Below are 23,161 nucleotides of genomic sequence, written 5' to 3'. Positions count from 1 at the left end.
CCTTTGCAACCTCGCACTCCCAAGGCCTGCCCAATTAATAATAACAAACCCAAGCCATCCAACACATCTACCACTCAATCTAGCCAAGCTACAGACATCACTAAGACCCCTCCCATCGCAGGAGCACTCCTTAATGTGAGATCACTCGTCGACCATGCCCTTGACATAGCCAACCTAATCACCGAAGGTAATCTTGATTTTATCGCGATTACTGTGATCTGGCTTCATAATGCCGCAGGACCCTCGCTTATGTTAGCCATCCCTGATGGTTACACGATAGTCAGAAAAGACCGAGAAGGTGCAAGAGGTGGTGGTATCGCCATAATCGCTAAAAGGAGCCTTGCCCTCAGAGTAGTCCCCACCCAATCGCTTTAATCTTGTGAAACCTTATCTGCCAAACTCCAGATAAATAATAATCAATCACTCACTATTCACCTACTATACAGACCCCGTTAGGTACATTTGAAGAGGATCTCCATAACCTACTTACCAACAATCTCAAACCTTGCTCTCAACTAATCCTTCTTGGGGACTTTAACTTAGGTTTCCATGACAGCACGGATACCAATGCCTTAGTGACAGCCAACATGATTCACGCACTAGGCCTAACTCAAAAAGTTGACAAGCCCACACACCTGAAGGGGAGAACGTTAGATTGGATAGCAGACTGCAACTGCTCAGTCACTATTTCTTGCATAATGCCCCTACCCTGGACAGACCACTCATTGGTGTCCTTTAACTTAGCCACTGCCAGACCCAACACCAGGGCCCCTCTACTAGTGCCTCCTTGCTTAACCAGAACTAAAAAATGCATTACTGCAGAGAAAGTCATCCCAGCTATATCACCCACCCTCAACGTACTATCAGAAAATCTAGATCCTAGAACCTTAGTGCAAGAATTCAATAATATTATGCTTTCTACTCTAGATAAACTGGCACCTCTTAAACTTAGATCAAGCAAACCCAAAGCTCATCTAAACAAATGGTTTACACCACAGCTACGAGACCTATATATCCTGAAAAGAAAAAGCGAAACCACTTGGAGGCTCTGTCCTTCAGTTGACAAAGCCAAATTCACCTCTCTTTCCTCGTTATACAAAAAAGAAGTTTGCCAGGCAAAACGCAACTCGTATGACGATCGTATAGCCAAATCTAATTCTAGCATGAGGGAGCTCTTTTCCATCCTAAAGGAACTCGAGTCCCCTATCGTCACACAGGATACCTGCACCAAGGATAAATCCTGGTGCACAGATAGCCAACTAGCCCTAGCAAATATCACACTCCAAAATAAAATTCAGCAAAAAAAAAAAAAGAAACGCTTAAAATTCAGGACTCGCCTAAAATGCCTCACACCAATAATTTATTGGTGCATGGCAATTGCTGCCACTTGTCCAAAATGACTACCTTGGAAGTAGAAAAACAATTATCCTTTCACTTAAACCTTCCAATTGTAAAGGTGACATCTGCCCAGCGCAACTAATAAAGGACGCTGCCAGAGAACCATCTCCCTTTATCACTAAATTGATTAACTCCTCCTTTGCCTCAGGCACCATCCCGGCCAACCTTAAACAGTCATGGGTGCTCCCCCTCCTTAAAAAGCAGACCTCAGACCCCCTCATCCCCACTAATTACCACCCCATCACTACAGTACCGTTTCTTCTCAAGATACTTGACAAAGCTGCATATAACCAAATTCAAAAACATCTTGAACTTCATAACCTTTTAGGAGTGAGACAATCGGGCTTCCGTCCGTTACATGGAACAGAAACTGCCCCAATTGATTTGAAATCCCAATTCGATGAGCTGAGGGACAAAGGTAGGACAGTACTCCTGGACCTCTCAGCAGCTTTCGATTTAGTGGATCATAAAGTCCTTTGTAGTCATCTGGATTCTGCCGCCCACTTTTCCCCCGGAGGCCATTAAATGGATTGAGTCATTCTTGAGTGAAAGAACCATGAGTCTTCTCTCCCTCAGCAGCGGCAGATCCCACCCCCATCTCATGTGGTGCCCCCCAGGGCTCTTGTGTCTCCCCAACTCACAACATCTTCACCAAGCCCCGTTTGATCTGGACCATCTCTGTATCACCTACACTAACTATGCAGATGATACACAGATCCTCCTCCCGCTTTCTGGGGATCATGAAAAGGACACAGAATTGTATCATCCATGCATGGATGGCTACTCATGGCCTCTGTCTGAACGATAATGATAATCCTGGGCTCCCAAGCCAATATAAAAAAACTAGGCCAGGAATTCTCCTTCAATATAGACGGGAATATTATCCAAGTGTCCAAGGATGTAAAGACCCTCGGATTCTATCTTGATTCCACCTTATCACTTGATAAACAGGTAAAATCCTTGGCCTCCTCCACGGCTTACACCTGCAAAATGTTAAGAGCTGGTAAACCATTCCTTTCCAATAATAGCTGCTTAATCTTGGCCAGAGCCTTAATACTCTCCAGAATTGATTACTGCAATGCACTATATTCAGGAGCTAAAACAATTCAAAGATTACAAATATTACAAAATAATGCCCCGAGAGCAGCACTAGGTATAAATAAAAGATCCCATATCTCCTCCGCTAGACGCCATCACAAATGGCTGACCACCAACAATAAAATACAACTCAAGATGCTATCTCTGACCCACAAAACCCTTAACAACTCCGCCCCTAGATACTAATTCCATAGGTGAACATCTATCAGACCGACCAGAGCTGTCAACGCCAACTGCTTGACAATACCAAACTTCAGACTCACCACGATCGGAGGAAATAGCTTCCCTGTAAAGGCTGCAAAAACATGGAATTCACTGGCACAAGACTTAAGAGTGGATTTGTCCTACCTCCGTTTCAGAAAAAATGTTATTCAGCTCCTAACCTCTACTGACCTCAGCTGAACTGTCATCTACATCCCACTGTAATCATTTGCATCTATCTCCACTGTATATTTTATGCAATTCCAATTTGACTATTCCTTGTACATTGTATATTATGTAATTTGTGATTTCAGGCCATTATTGTAACCATGTAAGCTTCGCATTTTCTTATCGCTGCGCCCTGCTACCCCAGGGTCTGGCGCGCATACAAAGTGAATAAAACACATTTTTTGTAGTGTTTTACAAAACAAGCAATACCACAAGCCAAACACTGAGCCATGGTACAGTTTTACGCTCACGGCCTGAACAGACGCACTTAGCATGTGTAAATCGGGAAAACCAAATGTGGCAAGGAACGGCAAGTATACATTTTTTGAAAGAGCACAGGCAGATCATTTCAAGGGTAGGTGACCTGTGCAGGTTTCAAAAGTGTATGGTGGCTAAAGCAGCAAATAAATGTAGGTCATATTTGGGAAATGAAAGGGTTGTGTGACAAAGGACACCAGCAAATGGGTCAAAGCGTTATGAAAACCACACAAACAACAAACGTTATACCTTCCCACAGGTGTCCCGATGAAAACGGTACCTCACATGTGTGGGTGCACCTACCTGGGCACCAAGGGGAAAGCCTAAAACACAAGTAACCAAGTCTGTTTTCAGACCGGAATTTCAGACTCTCTGCTGACCGGCGCACCATACAGATATGGGCCTCGGGTGTCCAAGCCATCAAGGAAAATCAGGGAACCCTGTGCATTTCTGAAAAGAGGACACCCGTTGGAATCCGCAGAGGTATGTTTTGTGCAAATTGGCCCAGAATTTATTACCCAGAAGCCCCGGTAAAGTCTGAAATGTGCTGAAAAAACCCCACATTTATCACTTTGTCGGGGGTTCTGGGTAAAACATTCTGGTCCGCTTCGCGAAAGTAGGACCTCTGTGGATTCCTACTGGGTCCCTCTTTTCAGAAATGCATGGGGTTCCCAGTTTTCCTTGGTGGCTTGGACACCCCATGCCCAAATCTGTAGGTTATCTCCCCAAACCCTTTTATGTTTTTCAGTGGGTTAGCCTTTTCCCTTTGCAGCTAGATTGGTGAACCACATGTGAGGTAACGTTATCGTTGGGACACCTGTGGGAACGCGGGAAGGTATGACATCTGTTGTTGGCTGCGTGTTTCGGCGGTTGTGCAGAGAGAAATGTCTGGAAATTGTGTTTTTACCCCCAAATTTGGAATTTGCCGGGGATTCTGGGACGATTTGCGCAAGTCAGACCTCTGGATTCCCATGGGTGTCCTCTTTTGGGAAATGCCTGGTGTTCCCCGTTTCACTTGCTGGCTTCGACACCCTAGGGCCAAATCTGTAGGTTGCCCACATAAACAAAATGGGCAGTGACAAAAGGCTTGGGGTTACCAGTGGGTTACCCTTTTCCTTCAATTTCAAAGACATTTCCCTGTGTCCACTCACCGAAACACGTCGCTAACAGAGGTCATACCTTCTCGCGTTCCCACATGTGTCCTGAGGCCAGCAAGGAAAACAGGGAACCCCATGCATTTCCCAAAAGAGAACACCTGTGGGAATCCACAGAGGTCTGCCTCGCGCAAACTGCCCCAGTTTTTATTAGCCACAATCCCCGACAAAGTGATGGTGGGGAATTTTTTTTTTAAAAAAACAGTGTTCACTTTGTCTTGGGTTCTGGGTAATAAATTCTGGGCCGCTTCGCGCAAGTCAGACCTCTGTGCATTCCCACGGGTGTCCTCTTTTGGGAAATGCTTGGTGTTCCCGTTTTCCTTGCTGGCTTCGACACCCTAGGCCCAAAGCTGTAGGTTGCCCACATGAACAAATTGTGCTGTGGCGAAAGGCTTGGGGTTACCAGCGGGTTACCCTTTTCCTTTTGCACCCCCAGTAGGTGCACCCACACGTGAGGTACCTTTTTCATCGGACACCTGTGGGAACGCGAGTAGGTATGACATCTGTTGTTGGCGACGTGTTTCAGTGAGTGGACACAGGGAAATGTCTCTGAAATTGGCAGGAAATGAAGACGATTCAGACATTTTGCTCTGGCCACCCACCGAAACATGACATGTCACCCACTCCATTGCGGGTGGGGGAGACGGGTTCACCGCCTCGTCCCATTAGAAAATACCCCGTCCCTTTGGGGTGCCCCACAGCCCCCCCTAAAATGTGTTCCACCATTTTCCATTTTTTCTTTGTTCACAAAACTGGCGCAGAGGGGCACACTGGTGTGTCAATCTGGCACCAGGGTGCCCAAACCTTACTGCCCCACCCACTGGGGGGCCTGTCCCACCATTTTTGGGGGCCCTCTCCCCCTCACCCTAAATGGGTGGCAGGGGCATCTCATGCATGCCTCTTTGGGCCTCCTACAAACGGGTGCATGAGGTACACCCCCCCTCTATTTGGGGTGGGGGGGGAGATGGCCCTCAAAAATGGGACAGGCCCCCCCAGTGGGTGGGGCAGTAAGGTTTGGGCACCCCAGCGCCAGATTGGCACACCAATGTGACCCTCTGCGCCAACGAAGAAAATAAAAATTGAAAATGGTACACTACAATTTAGGACGGGCTGAGGGGCACCCTAAACCGCCAGGTAACTTTCTAATGTAATGGGGGTGACCCTCTACCCCCCCCCCACACCTAATGCAGGGGGGGCATCTCATGCAGCCCTCCCTGGGGTCAGATGCCCCTTCCTAGGAGCAGATATCTGCCCCAAGGAGGGCTACAAGGGGTGCCCCCATTTCCCCTTGGGGTGAGGGGGAGAGGGCCACCCCCAATTTCTGTAAAATCTATCCCTGGTGGCTAGTGGCCCCCCCAAAATAGCCTTTTTTTTGGTTTTGCCCCCTTCCCTGGGACAGATTATCATCCATCTGCCCCTCCTCCCCCGTGGCCCCAAAGCATGGGGCCACAGCGCCAGAGACCCCTGGGGGCAGATGATCACTGCCCCCAGGGGTGAAAAGAAAAAAAAAAAAGGCGAGGGGGTTTGGGGCCCACTATGCCACCAGGGATATAGGAAAAAGTGGTGTCCCTGGAAAGGGGAGAACCTCCCCTTTCCAAGGACACCACTTATGACGCATTGCTGGTCACGGATCAGCGCAGAGCGCTTGATCCATGACCAACAACCACTGGACCACCATGGAAACGTTCGTGACCTAGTAAGCAGCCTCCCCTCCCCGGCGTCACAAACGGATCTGTATTTATCAGGTGACATTGCTGCCCACGGATCACACGCCCGATCCGCGGGCAGCAATGCCACACAATGGGCATCGTTGTAAAGGGGAGAATCTCCCCTTTCCAACGATACCCGCCTCGATCTCCGGTTTGAAATACAACCGGAGATCAAGTCGGAGAAAGGTGATCACTCACCTGTTTTCACCGCAGCAGCCCGAAATGGCTGCTGCGGTGAAAATTCATTCACTCCAACGTGAAACTGAAGGTAATCCAGCCCCCTGGCAGTGAGGTGGACCTCCCCCTCACATAGCCCGGGGGTTGGATTACAGTTTTGCTTGTTCCCTCCGTTGCAGGGATCGAGCTAAGCAGAGTGCCAAAACCGACGAGACGGCTCGTCGGTGGCAACCTGGAGCGGTTTCCACTGACGAGCCGGATCGTCTGTGGCACTTAAGGGGTTAATAACCAGCCCATTTTCTTTTGCATATTCTGCGAGGGTTGTGGGCTTGTTTTTTGCTCCACGTAAAGTGCAGTCCTACAAAATTAGGTTGTCTGCATAAAGTAATCTAGTGATGGCATTGTCACCCATTTTTAAAGAGCTGCCTGATATGGCAAGCAGGTATGTCAGGAGATCAGCCAGGTATAAATTAAACAGGGGAGCCAGGACACACCCTTGCCTGACACCCCTGTTGTAGTAACCCACCCACTTGTTAGCCTTATTCCCACATAACTATTCTTATGGAGAAGTCTCAAGATAGGAATCAGCCATTCCGTGCAGCCATAGTTACGAAGTTCCAGCCATAGTTGCAAGCAACATACAGTGCCAAATAATTGCACATATATTATGTGCAAGCCCGGATTTCCTTTAGTAGAGGCTTCCCTAATCTGCAAATCCATTACTGATAGTGTGTGTAGTTGCCGAGCCTGGTCGAAAACATGTCTGGGTACAGTGTAGTATACCATTTTCATCTACCCAATGCTGCAGTGCCTGTAATACAAAATTACAGAAAAATTTGCCCAACGAGCACAGAAAGGAGCCTGCAAGTCTCTGGGCATAGCCCATCTCCCATTTTGTACAGAGGTAACCAAAAAAAAAATATATATCGCCTGGTGCCATAAAGCAGGTACTCGCTCTCCTCTCCACACACATTTTTATCAAACAGCAGTTTTAACACTGTAGCCCAAGCATCAGGGTCTTCTTTCAGCAATGCATTTGCCACCACTTGGGCCTGGCGCCCGGGAGTCCTTCAAACCCAGTATAGACTTGCTTATGTCCACCAGGAGAGGGTGTAGAATCCATGGCACAGATGCTTTTTCACCTATATTTGTCTCCCCTGCAGCAACATATTTGGACCCTATAAAAAGAACCCATTCAGGCTCTGCAGTGGGGTCAACCATGACATGCCTGGTGTTGCTTTAAGTCTGGGACAATATATGCCAAATAGATCCCAATTTGGCCTGTACAGAAAACAGAAGATCTACTGCCCTTTTGCATTTAGCTCCGAGTGCCTCCTTCTCCAGAGCCTTTCTTGTATTCACTTTTAATGTGCCTGACTCTGCCTCACGAATTCCACTCTCGTCCAGTCCCCCCTGTGGCTGATCTAAACTGTCTCATGAGTCGCTTGGCATCTCGATTTCAATGTTTACTTTCTGAGTTCCATGGAGGGCCACAAAGTACACTATACTTGAGCCTGTTTGGTAAGCTGGATTCTTGCGGTAGCTTCCCATCGCGACTACACTTAGCTGTGCAAACCTGTCCAGCTTTTGTTTTATCAGACGATTTACTCCTTTGGTAAGGTTACGTGGTGACTAACGAATCCTATTCCCCCTCCCTCCACATGGTTGACAACAGACTCTCCCTCCCCCCCCCCCATAGTGTCTTTCCATGGGATTTCCTAAATCAATTGTTAGCATCAGCATATGATAGTCACTGTATGCGGTCTGAATACATGACTCCCAAAAAAGGTAATCTAGAGTTAAGACTTGGTGCCCATACTCAAAGAGCTGTGGTCTGGGCTATCCCCGACCGTACGACTGTTCTATATCAGTAGGAGCCATTCATGAAGAAGGCCAGCTACTGCTTTCCCTTTTTATGCCTTCTCGGTCTGGACACGACACTCTGGTTTAATGCATTTATATTGGGCACACAGTTCATGGTCAATACAAGCAGCATTGAAGTCCACCCAAGCGTATTAATTCCTGCTCATCTCCCAACATCAATTAGGTCAACATCTCATCAAGAATCCCATGGAGCTCCTCCAGCTGTACTAAGTCAGGGGGGGGACTAATGAACAGGCATATCAATGTAGCAGGGATAGTTTTTATCGCCACCACTATTGCTAACACAGAGGGTGCTCAGGATGGTCGTGACGCTTGGGAACTGTTTGATAGCCACTGCCAGTCACCCAAAAGGTCAGCCCTTCGCATCTTTAGTAGCCACATGTTGGTACATAATAAAGTCCCCCAGTGGTATCCCTGACGTAAGCCATGTTTACTGTAAAACCAGGACATCCAACTCAGATATGCAACTAAGCAAACTAAGTGGATGAAACCTCTGGTGTTCCAGCCAACCTCTGGTGTTCCAGCCAAGCACCAACAGGGGTCACCTGGTCTCCATTTGCCTAAACAGACATTTTCTAAACCAGTCCCAACCCTTGTCGTCCACTGTGGACAGATCGTTGGCTGGCATGCTAGCTTTAGGTATAGGAGTTAGGATAGTCTCTGCCTGCCCTTCCTCCTTACTATTTACATGGGGAACATCCTCAATAAATCAAACCTTTTCAATGGACCTCGGGTGGCTGCGTATTAGAGGTGGCACATCAGTAGTTGATCAGTGTACTCTTACAGAAGTACCACTGTATAGGTCCACGGGCTCAACAAAACTAAAGTCTGCACTTGTCAATACACGTAATGCAGGAATTATTTTGCATAGGTTTAAAATGTCTGATCTGGTCCATTTTTCTGTAAAAGTTGTGGGTCCACGTCCAAAAGTAAATGACTTGGGGTCATTCTCTGTTAGAACGGAGGGTGGGGGGGATGAAGGTGGAGGATTAGGGATGGATCGGATCAGGGGGTCGGTCAGGGATGTGTGTAGACTGAGGGGGGTTAAAAGGAGGGAGGACCATGGATTGCGGATTGGTGGCGCAGACCACTTCGTGCTGTTGGGTGATTACAGGACAAAAAAATGACATCGACTTGGTCCCCCCAGTAACTAAAGGATTATGAGGGTTTATTTGGTGGGCAAAACTCTGCACATCATCAAGTAACCAGCTAGTCAAAGTGCAAACCCCCTTCTCCTCATCGCCCCACACTAGTTGGACCTTTGGCAGCCTCATCCTGTACCATACCCAGTGCGATACATGTATAGTACACTGGGTTAGGTATTTCAGCAATAACTGGCAAATTGTTACCACAAGCCCTCCTACATAACCTAACCTGCTTGGTCAGTCGCCTTTGTTTTCTGGTGTTATACGGTGACACCACCATTCGATCATGTACTAGGTCTTCCGCCTCAGACACATCAACCGGCACCTCCGTAGAGGAGGTGCCTCCTCCCACCAAGGAGATGGTCGGGCGACGTGTTCTGGATCATTGGTGCCAAATCAACTCCTGGAGGTTGCAGTCTTTTTTCCATTGTGGCTATAAGCACCTCTTGTTTACTTAACTATGTGATGTCATCTTGGGAGAAGTAAGATTTTTACGGCGAAATTGATTACACTGCCTGCAGGGACTGAGGTTCCAAACAAGGAGTTTGTATTATAAGTGGGCTCCTGTTGAAAACTGGGCTACTGTACACTAGACAGTCCCTGTGTTCCCTGCAAGTCAGTGGAAAAAAGTAGAGGTGGTCAATAATCGTACAATTGTCTCTACTACTTGGGAACTGATAGACGTGTCCACTGTTGAGACCTCCGGGATCTTGGATAGTCAAACCCTTTGTACACAAACCCTTTGTACACAGACGTTAGCCCCACAGATGGGTCTGCCACAGATTTGGTGTTGCGGGGGCAGAGGAGAGAAAATCAATGTTCGGGGGGTGGGGAAATGCACATGCTACAGCTGTTCCTTGCAGTGAATAACAATGCCAGTGGGGAGTTATCAATGTCTCCATAGTCACTCAGAGGCCTCCTTTGTGTTGGCTACCTCCCCTATGAAGCCATTTTGGCCCTTGCTGGCCCATTGGTAGCGTCCTGGTCAGTAGGCTGAAAAGAATCTGCCATTTTTGCATTTGGGACCCGGGCGGCCAGTTCATTATTGTTGGACCTTTGAGGGCTGTTTGTCCACCCCACCAGAGTTTGTGCCACGTTTGCCAGCTGGTTGCCTTTCCTTTGGCCCTTTAACCTGGATGCGGCCTTGCCCGGTATGTTATTATACGTTGATTGATGGTTTTGCAATGGGCGTCTGCACTATAAAATGTAGGCAGGGCCACCCTCAATCACCAAAAAACAAAATCAAGTCACAGATGTGCGCATACATATGCTGGCAATAGTTTAAGTCTCCCAATAGTTTGTGCCACTTATTAGAAATCAACCCAACAGACCTTTTGTGCAGCACTCAGCATGCCGTCGCTTTAGTAAACGGAAGGGAGCCATATCCGTTTTGCTCACCAGCATCTGTAAACAGAATCGCAGTCTTGCAATCCCACAAGAGTTAAAAGGCAGTTGCTACCCGCAGTCACTCCCGCCTTCAGGCCGTTTCCTGTAATACGGTGTGCAAGATCCATAACTGACATTAACCAGTATAAGTTACCTTGTTTGATTATTGCGCACGCAAGACCCGAAGGTAACAGGGCGCAGTGGGTAAGAAGGCATACAGCTTGGTTAAAAAGGTTAAAGAACATATAAAATTATTTTATTTTTTTTAACTGACAGTTTGAAATAGAATCAAAATCTAAAAAGCATTAAGAATACATAAAATAGAGATACATGTGAAATGCTAGCTAAGGCAGGAAGGTTATTTACAATTATGGTTCTAGGCTGACAAGGTTACTTATCGTTCTCTTTGAACCAATTGATAAGATTCTGCCTGAATGTGGTAAATGTTTGGTCCGTTCTCAGTGAGGGTGGAAAGGAGTTCCACAATTGTGCTGATTTGACTGGGAAACTGGAGCCTCCAATAGTGGATAGTTTAAAGCGTGGCACCTGAACACAGTTGGAGTTGACTGATCTTGTAGGTCTGCTTGAGGTTTTGTTTCTATCTGGTAGCGTGGTGCCTTATTGTTTAGACATTTATGGATGAGAGAGGCTGTTTTTAGGTGGATTGTGTCGTGTGTGGATAGCCACTTGTGTTTCCTCCTTGTATCGAGATATATTATTTTCCTGAAATGCTTGGTGCATCTCTAAGGGCATTGTTCTGGAGTATCTGTATTTTATTGATAATGTATTTGTTGGCACCAATGTATAGGTCGTTACAATAGTCCAGTTTAGATAAAATAAGAGCTCTGGCTATGATCATGCAACTGTTGGGCGATAGGAATTGTATGCCAGCTGTAATATTTGCATGTGTATGAGGCCAGAGTGTTTACCCGTTTGGTAAATGTTAGGGTGGAGTCTACGTAAAAACCTACGGTTTTTACTCTTTAGCAAACTTTATAGAGTTCCCATAAATAATGAAGGATGAGGGGCTAAGTTGAGAGGTAGTGCCGAGGATAATGAGCTCTGTTTTATCATCGTTCAGGCAGAGGCCATGAGTAGCCATCCAAGCCTGAACAATGCTGTAGATTCTATTTAAGGCCAAATCCTTATAATCCCCAGTAAGTGGATCTGGGTATCATCTGCATAGTTAGTGTAGGTGATACCCAGATGATCAAGATCATCAAAAGGGGCTTGGTGAATATATTGTACAGCGGAGAGACACATGATCCCTGGGGCACCCCACAGGTGATGGGAATAGAGTCCGCTGCTGCAGATGGGGAGAAAACGCTCATAGTCCTGTCACTGAGGAAGAACTGTATCCATACTATAGCCTCCTTGGAGAAGTAGGCTGCCGAGTCCAGGTGGCTGCATAAGACCTTGTGGTCCACCAAGTCAAATGCAGCCGATGAGTGCCATGTCTCTGCACTTGACCTGACAGCCGAACGACGAACACTCTGCTTGCTCTCCTTCCAAAGGAAATCTAGTGGTCGGGCTTCCAATACAGGTAGAAATTAATGAAAGACATCCAAAGAGCACCGTAGCAGACAAGAGTGTATGCCACAAACACCGAAAACTTGGCTCAAGTAAGGATTACTACAAACACCTTGCGAAGATAATATGCAAATAATTAAACTCAATTCCCCAGGCTAAATGAGAACAATTGTGATCTAAATAAAAAGGGGTGCACCATATTTGGCGATTAAGAATAAATTGAAGGGGGAAAAAAAAAAGTGTTAGTTTCCCCAATCCGACTGACCAAAGTTTTAAAATACCTTATTTCCCCCAAGCTACCAGACCATTTAATTCCTTTTCCCTGTCCAACTATCCATTTGGTTCAGTTACCCAAGCCAAAATCATAGTCATCCCCAAAAGGGATAATGAAATTCCAACCAATAATTATAGACTTATCAGTTATATTGTTTGTTTTATTTATTTCTATAGAGCACCGCACCCAGAGGAATCTGGGCGCATTTGCACAGTTACAAGGGTTACATAATAGGCATGATCATAAACGTAGAATGCCATCGCCAAAATTCTTGTCTCTACAATTGAAAAACGACTGTGTTAGTTAGAATTGACCTGTTGGGATATGTAAAATGCAGAATGGTCTTAGCGCAAACAGGACTTAATGCTAATGTTGTCACTTTAAATAACTGTAGATAAATTGATAGTAATGACAATGCAGAAATGGCCATATCTTTGCGCAGTTTCAGCAAAGCATTTCAAAGTGATGCACTGCACTGCTAAAGCTTCCATTCTTTAAATTGAAGGATATCACCCCTCATTAAATCTCACCAGGGCCACACAACAAGGTTATCGCTCTCGACGATTCTCTTGCGCCCTGGAACCTTTGTTGCGGTCTCCAAGACAGTGGTATTCAAACGTTTTCACACCGAGCACCCCGAGTAAAAACATTGTTTCTGCCACCCCACGCCCACACCTAGAAGTTGGCCTCCCCCTCCTCCAAAGGCACCCAGAGAATGCCCTAGGCTCTTTATTAAAGGCAGCTATCTAAATCCTTTTTTAGACAATATGAGTAGCAGAAATTCTGCTTATATTTTAAATTAAAAACAGTCATCTTAATCCCCTTTTAAAAGAGTCTGGGACCCTCCAGTTTGAAGACTGCTGCTGTGAGGGGAAAACTTGTATTCGAAAAACATAGAATGCGTGGAGGCAAAGTTATGTTGGCTGCCTACACGGACGAGCTCATATTCTGCATGCCCCGGCTTGCTACATTTTCCACAGGTATTGGGGAACAAACTTAATGGAAAAAGTTATTGTACTTTTAACACTGCCCTACTTGGATATACAATTCCTCTCTGGAAAACTTCAAGGCTAATAACTAAAAAACTAGAAACTTGGCCACCATTGAGGCCTTCCTAGATGGCTCAATTTCAAACTTATTTGGTACTGTATCCCCTTGCCAGAAAGCCAATTGCATTATCTTAAAATAGAGTCTAAAATATGAGGTTGGAGTCAAATTATTCAATTTTAAAAAGGCACACTATGAAGCTACTAGGTTAAAGCAAATTTCAACCCGGATCTCCACATAAATAAAGTTTTAACACCTCTCTCTGGCGAACATTGGAAAAACAACTTTTTAACTCATTTGCGAAGTCTAACCTTTTAGGATTTTTTTTTTTTTTTTTTTATTGGCTGTCTCCATCAATCGAATTCATTGAACATGCAATATACTCATATGCGAGAGCTGCAACAGTCACTGATATGGCTTAACCCATTAATAAAGTAAACAAGAAATCAAGAGTGGAATTCATGGATAAACCAGAGCACCACTTGTAGCTAGCACCTCTAAAAAGAAAAAAGGATGGCAACATTGCGCTGTTTTAAAAAAAAAAAAATTCAAACAAAAAATGAAATGGCTTTGCAGACAACGAACGAAAACATTGAAAGCAAGAGCAGATCAGACTATGCACAGGCTGTAGAATGACGTAGTAGGGAATGGCATTTACTAAATTACACCCAACAGCCTGCTTCGAATAATACAAAAACTGGGGGAGGGGGGGCGGTGGGGAGGGAAACAGCCATCAAGTTCAATGTGGATGAACGGGTAAAAATATATATGAAAGATGTTTCAGAGCATCCAGAGAGGCTATAACAGCCCAGACAATACTGAAAGCAGAGACGTTAGCATGCCAGAAAAAAAGTCAGATGCTGGGCTTTGGTGGAGGTGTGATGATGCACATATCAGAACTCTGATACATGTTTAGTTGCCTTGCACTCAAAAACTACTGGTCTCAGAGCTCAAGTCCCAAGATTCATTTTAAATCTTGGAACCAATATTTCTCTTAAACTCTTGGACAACATGACTGCCACTGCTATGCAAGACACAGATAGCAAATGGAAGCAAGACCAGCCAGTTTGAAGCATGGTGGAATGCCACTTGCCTCACCCACACATCAGACAATTCCTCAGCTTATGGCTAGACCTCTGCAATTCTTAACAAAACATGGTCCTCCTAGATCACTGTATCTGCTCTGAGAACTAAGATAGTGTACTCTTCGGAACTCACCTTCCACGCTACCAAACTCTTAATCTTATCCCTCATCTTTTCTACTGTTCTGCTCTCCTTTTTGGCCTGCTACCTCTCATCTTGCCCCCCTTAAATCCCTCTATCACTCTGCCATCCGTACTCTTTGCCTCCTCTCTCATCAAGACTCCATCTCCTCTTCCCTTTCTTCTCTTGGTTGGCTCTCCCTTCACTCAACTTAAATTCAACTGCCTCTGCCTCGTTTTTAAAATTTTAAAATCACTTCATGACCTTGCCCCTCCCAAACTATCTTCCCTCCTCTCGTTCTACACCCCTTCACACCCTCTCAGTTCTGCTTAGCTCTTCCTCCTTAGTGTTCCTCCTCCTCGTTGCGCCCCTTCCTGCTTTCGATCTTTTCAGCTCCTTGCCCCTCTACACTGGAACTCTCTACCTCTCCTTATCCGTTCCATCTCCTCTTACTCGTCCTTAAAATCTCACTTTATTCATCCTCTCTCCCAACAGCCCTTCATTACTTCTTCCTACTCTTCCCTATTTGCGTCTTGTTCCTAGTTCTCAGAAATGCGTTCATTATATTGTTTGATTATTTTGACTCATGGTTCTAATGTAATGCTGTTAATAATGTAAAGCGCTATATAAAAATAATAAATACAAATACAAACTAGTCCGTGAGTCCACTGGATTGAGAATTAAAAATTCCTGGTGCTCATTCACCTCCAATTATTTTATGGCAGCCAGCACTCTTGCACAACTTTCCACACGCTGTACTTTTCTAGCACTCACTTAAGTGCCATTACTTCCCACCACCTAGCCTCCCCTAAACATAAGAGGAAACCACAATCCTCCAGTTGATGAGCAGGCTAACATTTGTGAACCGGATAACTGAAATCGTTTATTAATTCTGAAGTGATTATGACAATTCTTTTGAACACTACATGATCGGCTGTGTTTCTAACGGGTTATTCCAATATAGCGATTTCCAAATGAATTTCTCAATTACTGATACAGATAATTTAAGTTTCTAAGAAACTGTTGATAAAAAGTATAACAAAACTATTAGGAACGTTGTGTCCTTTTCGTGTGGTATATGGGGCTACACAAATTACTAATCTATAGCATTTTGGGGAGGGCGTAAGTGACCCCGCAGCCCGCTGTGAACTGTTGGAATCTGGAATCTGTGTCTTGGTTGCACACTTTGCTGGAATGAAGTGCAAGCATTTTGGGGAGGGCATAAGTGACCCCGGAGCCCGCTGTGAACAGTTGGAATCTGTGTCTTGGTTGCACACTTTGCTGGAATGAAGTGCAAGCCTTTGGTACAGCCACACGATTTGATTATCAAGAGCACGATAGTTACTTAGCCACTCAATAGGTTCAATTAGCCTTAACGGTTAGCCCCGCAGAACATGCAGGGGCACTCTGTCCCACTGAGCTGTGCGCCTATGGCAAATAGTTGCAAGCCAGGGAGTGTGCAAAACATTAACGAGACCCGCTTATTGCACTATGTGGACAGACATTATGATGCGAGCTTCATAAGGGCGCAGCGAAGTGTGTATTTTGCGAATGAGGCCGAAATCCCGCCCCTCACCGTGTCCTCCGGCTCCAGCTCTATTTTGAAGGTCTGCTGCTGCAGGGTCTTAAGTGTGACCTGCATGGCGGCGGCTCAAGAAGCTTCCAGAGCGTACACACAGAACACCATGCGAGTCACACCGCCGCCATCTTAGAGAAAGGGTCGCCGGGCGCGTCATTTCCGGCGCCGGCCTGGACGCAGCCGACTCGCTACCCAGTGTACCCGATGTATGGAGGAAAAAAAAAACGCAATTTCCTGAGCCGCGAAACGCCATCTTAATCCGCGACGCACAAGTACGTCACAGGCGCAGGAGCACTTAAATTAGAGCCTGGCCTACTTATGCCAGCCAACGAGTGATCATTACTCATGGGCCGTGCCTTGCCTGACTGTAGTATGGCTGCCGCCGAGTCCAGTTGGTTTTTCCCCCCAGTGTTTAATAGATTTGGACGAATTGACAAATGAAATTCAGTAATACAGTATCGAACCAGAGCTTGAGTTAAACATGTATTAGAACGAAAAAATGGAACGTATTATTTAAAATGATAAGAAACGCCATTAAATAAAATATCAAATTAGTGATTGTAGTGGATTTACAAAAGACTGTACAGCAAGCTGATAGGAGAGTTTATTTCACACATATCAGATGGAAGGAAACAATCAGCACACTGACATTAAAGTTCTCTTAAAGAAGTGCTGCAGTTAATCACTACTTAAGTGCACATCCTTAGGATAAAGTCTGCAAAGGGCCATAGATGAGCAGTTAATATGTGGCCCAAGTCTTTAGCAGGAGGAGCAACAGGGAGCATTTGCTCTGTCCCTCGATCTGCTCTCATCTGCCGCACTGCGCACAAACCGCGCACATCTGTGTTGCCATAGTTCAAAACCATTTGTGTCGCAAAAGCGGGTGAAAACACCAGATTTTGTTTTTGGCGGGTAAGAGCCCATTGAAATTAATGGGCGTGCAGGAGGCTTGGCGGGGGACTCAGCTCTTTACAAGGTGGGTGACACCCGCAAAAAGCGTGTGAGTTGAGAGCTATGCGTTGCAGTCTTGCGAGATCACGCACAGGCAATGTTCTTGCGAGGGTGCCTCTCCACATACCTAATTTTGTTGAGCAGCCTGGTCTCCATCACAAAGTCCTTGTACTTCGTAGGTTTTCTCCTCTCGTGTTGAGGGCGATTCTCAGCAGGCGATGGTCTCGGAGTTGAGGTCTCTGTTCCCGACACTCTGCCCCTGGCCTGGGGTATAATTGTAATTGTTTATTTATAGAACGCATATACACAGGTGAAGTGCTTCAAAGCTCTTCAAAGCGCTTCATGGCGGGACGGGAACATGGGAATACAGAGTCATTCTTAGGCCATGACATTTCCGAAATGATCTTGCAAAAATTACTAGCAAACTTGGCCTGACGGCCATACTACCAGTGCAGGTGTAAAACAATAAGGAAGGAGCAAAAGGGGGAGGACTCTTCCTCTTATATTTCTCTTTCCACATGTGTACTTCCTCTGCGACTGTTCTCTTCTTGAGGCTCTCCTCTCTTGGTCTCTCATTCTTGATATGCTTCTGGATCTTTGGAAGTTGGTTCCACCACTGATGATTCTCTGGATCCCAGAGTCCGCCTTCTTGGTGCCTTTCCGCACAACTTCCACCGGCTGGCTGTACTTGGACCCTGCCTGTCACATGATCCTTATGTGGCAACTTTATTTTCACTATGTCCCCCTCATTGACTTCTGTTCTATGGGCTGCTCTGCGTGCGCCGCTCAGTGTTTTCATCTGGTCTTTATTCTTTTGCGTTTTCCAGAATAGCACTTTCATGTCAACCCTGTCGTCCTTTGTCACTTTGGACAACCACAGGGGCACAAGAATGGATGTAGCTCTGCTGCCCCTTAGGAGCTGAAACAGTGACACATTGGTGACTGCGTTCACCATCAAGTGATGAGCCGCTATTGCTTCACTAGCGTTTTTGTAGGGGTCCATCCCCGATGCTGCAGCCAATTGCAAAGCTCCTTTTATGAACCTATATGTCCTTTCAAAACAGGTTCATTGGCTTCGGGGTGATATATACTCACCCTGATCTGTTTGATATTGTGAGTGCGTAAGAACACTTCCATTTCTCTGGAAACTAACTGAACCCCATTGTCAGTTAACTCTGGGCAGTCCTTCTCTCTGAAAAATGGTGTTCAGTACTTCTGTGATGGTGGCTGTGGTTATATTGGGCACAAATGCCACCTCAATCCATTTCGACAGGTAGTCCACTATCACTACACCATATTTATGATTGGGTGACATGGTGTTCAGCTGTCCTGTGAAATCTAAGCTCAACTTGTGCCATAACCTCTCAGGAGTCTCAATAGGGGTCAACAGGACATGTTGAGTTTTGAGCTTTTTATCTTTTTTTTTTTTTTATTTAATTAAAGTGTTTTTTGGTTAATTAAAACCTTATACACTACAAAAATATTATATCAACCAAACAACCAAACTGAAACGCTTTTGCGGCCAGTGTAACAAATGACCATCACTGTTTGTTGAAAGGTATTGACTCATCCAATTATCATGATAAAATGCACCTCTTTGCCTCCACTCTGTCTGCAGGTTCTGGTAAGGGCAATAAGTGTCACACTCATGTATTTGACCAGGGCATCCGAGAGAGAAAAGCACAGTATCGAAAAGAGAAAAGGCAGATAGCCCTTTTACCGGTACACTATCGAGAATCTGCGTTACGCAAATTGAAGACTAATTATAGGAATTGGGTCCGGGGCAACAAGGCCACTTTGTTCCAACATGATGGCGAAAGGTGGTTACAGGTGGTTAAAACCAAAAACACATCGCAAATTTGGAAATTGTTAAATAATGGAGTAGCTGGTACTCAACTAGCAACTCAACTTAATGGTGTGTCGGAGAAGAAGTGGGTTACCTATTTCTCTGAGATATATGGTCTTCCAAATAATAAAAAAATCTTACAATCAAACTTGGAATTGAGTAATCCATCTTTTCAAATCAAGTTTGATCGAGAAGATGTATTGTTTTATATAAATAAAGCGAGCTCATCTAGAGCTCCCGGGCCAGATGGCCTGTCAAATTTTGTATTAAAACAGAATCCAGAATTATGGGCATCAATTCTATATGATGTTTTTCAAACTGTGCAAATTAAACAAGCAGTTCCTCCTTCATGGTGTAAGGCCATTACGGTACCAGTCTATAAGAAGGGAGATCGAGCGAACCCTGCGAGTTACCGTCCGATTTCCCTTCTTGACGCCTCAGGTAAGATCTTTAGTAGAATTATTCTAAGAGAGCTCAACAACTGGGCGTCAGAAGAGAATCGGCGAGACCCATTTCAAACTGGATTTGTGGCAGGTCTTGGCACCAGTATTAACATAACGACTCTGAATGCAATTAAAGAACTGTATACATCAAGAAATCAACCAATTTATCTTGCTTATGTTGATTTTCGAGTAGCGTTTGACTCCGTAGATCGGAGTCTGCTATTTGAGAAATTGTTAAAATTTGGATGTCCATCTTCACTTGTACATTTAATATTTTTACTCCATTCTAATACTTCAATGAAAGTTAAATTAAATTTGGAAGGACTACTATCTGAAGAGATTCTAACGCAGCGAGGCCTGAAACAAGGATGTATCCTTGCTGCCACACTGTTCAATTTGTTTATTCTAGATTTAGGCAATGAATTCAATATTGTAGTGAATGATGCTCCGAAACTAGGGAACCAGATCATTGCATGGCTTTTGTATGCAGACGATTTAGTCCTCGTCTCGAAAACACCGAGTGGCCTACAAAATATGCTTGATAAATTAGATCAATACGCCACCAAGAATAATCTTACTTTGAACTTGGAAAAAACTCAAGTGATGGAATTGGGGAGACAGAAGTCAAGATTAAGGAAACAGTACTGTTGGTTTCTGAATAAGCAAAAGTTGACCGTGGTGAATGAATACAAATACCTGGGTGTTCTATTCAGTAACTCTCCCACAAATAAGCCCCAAAGAGACAGTCTAAATGGTAAATTGACCACATTAATATCACAAGCCAGAATATTGCTATACAAGTATGGTAAGTTCTCATGTAAACATATTCTTACCTTTTATCAGCAAAAGGTACTCCCCATTATTACCTATGGATGTGAGGCTTGGTTACCTGTGGAGGCATGCTACTGGAACAAATTCGAGGCAAAATTTTGGAAGAAAGTCTTGAATCTCCCAAACTCTAGTCCAACAGCACTGCTCCGCTTTGAGTTGGGAATTCTATCAGTAAATATACATGCTTCATGGAAGAGATGCTGTTTATTCAGAAAATGTGTGTTGGGCCTGGCGAGTAATGGCATACTTAAGATTCTGGCAGACTATCTTCTACGTTCAGTACACTTATTTCCATCAAGTTGGAGAGCTGCAGTTATGTCCGATTTGACGGAAGCCAATATCTCATTAGACACTCTACTAATTAATCCCTCTAAAGCCAAAATTAAATTATATCAACTTGATTGGCATATAACCCAACAAGATTGTCTAAAATTAAAAGATTTTGATAGAGCTCTGTTTGGGCATAAAAAATTCAGCCAAACCGCGGATTACTTACTAAAATGCCCCTCCCACAAACTCAGAAACCAAATATTGAGGTTTCGCCTGAATTTATGGCCGACCAAACAAATTTTGGTAAGAAGGGGCATCATTAAGTTGGATGATTCATTCTGTCGATTTTGTAATGATAAACTATCCAAAGAAAGTCTGAAACATCTTTTAATAGAATGCACAGCTTTAAAAATGCAGAGAAAAGACATTATTGATAAATTAACAAGACATCACTATATAAGACGCTCAAATGATGAATTATGGAATGAGCTATTTGCGACTCCAAAAATCACAGTAAGAATAGCTACTATTCAATTTTTAAATAAGCTTCTATGCCCAATCTGTCCAAGTGAGTAATTGATTGCTTTCTGTATTCCGATTATATGATCAATCATGCTAATCACATGTAATATTGTATGATGTTTTTATCTGTTAAATTGACATACCTTGCCTTTTATTGTATTGAATTGGCATACCTTGCCTTTTATTGTATGTGTTTTGTATAAAAGTAATTTTGTTTGAAAGGTTAATTTAATTAACCATCCCAAACTAAATAAAAAAAAATATATCAACCAAACACAATTACATATTACACATAAGAAAAGCATACATCACATTACTTGCTTCCAAATATAAAAGGCTGCCCCAATAAAAACCTTAATCTCTCCATCATAAATAACTGACCAAAATTGGTCAGATTCAATCCTTCGCATATCCTCTACAAAATTTGCATACCCTTTAAAATAACATTCCCTTAATTTGGTGCATGAAGTTAAAATATGTCTTGCTGTCTCCACCTCTATATTACAGTGCCTACACAATCTTTCTGCACGGGGAGTTTTTGTTCTTGCCCCGATAATATCATTACACGGGAGAATGTTCAAATGTAGTTGCAAGATAAATCTTCTCAAAGCTCTGCTTCCCGTGTTTAGCAGATATTGTCTTGGGGTGGCAGGTTTGAGGCCTTGGAGAGCATAAACAGAGTATCTTGACTTATTATAAAGATAAGATTGATTTTCACACAGATCCCAAATAAAAGCTTTATCTTTAAGACTTTTCTTAATACACATTCTGTTATCTTTTCCCATGAATTCATTATAGCCAAGGGCTTCTAGAAAAGATAATACTATTTTTTGAAGATTTAGCATATAGGAATTCTTAAATCTGCCTTCACTTTTATTTTGTCTTATAAGGTTAAGCAGACTTCCTTCATCCCCGTCCCCTGAGATTATTCTAAAATAGAGTTTACAACATTCGATTTTCCACAAAGTCAAGAGGGATATGAGCCCCAGTTCGCACCTTATAGCCTGTATTGGTACTGAATTGTTTCCAGCGCATACAGAATACCAGGTATAATGCAGCTTTTGTATATCTCAAGTAAACCTTCGATTGAGTGGCCGCCTTTACTGGTCATATATTTCCTTATGACTTTCCATTTCTTTAGTACTTTTAGATTAACCGCCTCCTGGAAAAAATGTATACAGGGATTGCTCAGAATAGGCATCCCCAAATATGGATAGGCCTCAACAACCTCCAATTTAATAGAGTTTATCTGCCATCTTGAGGAAAGTTTTTTCTTTTCTAACTTTGTAGCTCCGAATACCATTACCTTAGTCTTATTTATATTAATACTAAGGTTATTCGCTTCAGAGTAAGCTAGTAGGCCATTCAACATTCTTTGCAGCCCTATCGGGGTCTTATCCAAGAGGACGGTATCATCTGCATACATAAGGCCACATATGGGTTTCCCCGCTACTATTGGTGGGAAGTTATTTATGATGGTAAAACTTTCCCACATATCTGAAACATACAAGTTATACAATATAGGCGATGTAACACATCCCTGCTTCAGTCCAGTATTAGTAGCGATCTCAGGTGATAACATCCCTCCTTTCCCCAGACATATGGAGACTGTAGTTTCCCTATACATTTCTTCCAAAAAATGCAAAATTTTGGGGCAGATCTTTTTCTCTCTTAATTTCTTCCACAAAAGTCCCCTATTAACACTGTCAAAGGCTTTCGAATAATCAACGAAACACACATATAGTTTTTCCCCCTTATCCTTAGCCCCTGCTATAATGTGTTTCAACATTATTATATTATCGAGGGTGCTATATCCTTTGCGGAAGCCAGTTTGGAGAGCAGACAGAAGACCCTTTTCCTCTATCCAGTTATTTAAGCTGTCAACTAACAGTGAGCAGAAGATCTTACAGCTACTGTCTGCCATGGCCAGCAATCTATAATTATCGGGCAATTTTCTGTCCCCTTTTTTAAAAATAGGGACTACTATAGCTTTCCTCCAGCCATCCGGTATGCGGCCTGTCTCCCAT

General features: G+C 44.1%; 1 protein-coding gene across 1 annotated transcript in view; it reads right to left on the bottom strand.

Moving 5' to 3' along the window:
• Nucleotides 1-16,429, bottom strand: part of RAD23A (RAD23 homolog A, nucleotide excision repair protein) — a 245,568-nt gene extending 229,139 nt beyond the window's left edge. The window contains exon 1 of the mRNA XM_069604181.1: nucleotides 16,269-16,429. Coding sequence (XP_069460282.1) covers nucleotides 16,269-16,334 — 66 coding nt within the window. The 5' untranslated portion in view covers nucleotides 16,335-16,429. The remainder of the gene's footprint in view (nucleotides 1-16,268) is intronic.
• Between the last annotated feature and the right edge of the window lie 6,732 nt (nucleotides 16,430-23,161).

The sequence above is a fragment of the Ambystoma mexicanum genome, chromosome 3q, assembly GCF_040938575.1.
Source record: "Ambystoma mexicanum isolate Mex_15411 chromosome 3q, UKY_AmexF1_1, whole genome shotgun sequence".
NCBI lineage: Eukaryota > Metazoa > Chordata > Amphibia > Caudata > Ambystomatidae > Ambystoma > Ambystoma mexicanum.
The sequence above is the reverse complement of the archived record's forward strand: the minus strand, read 5'-3'. Positions and strand labels throughout refer to the sequence as shown.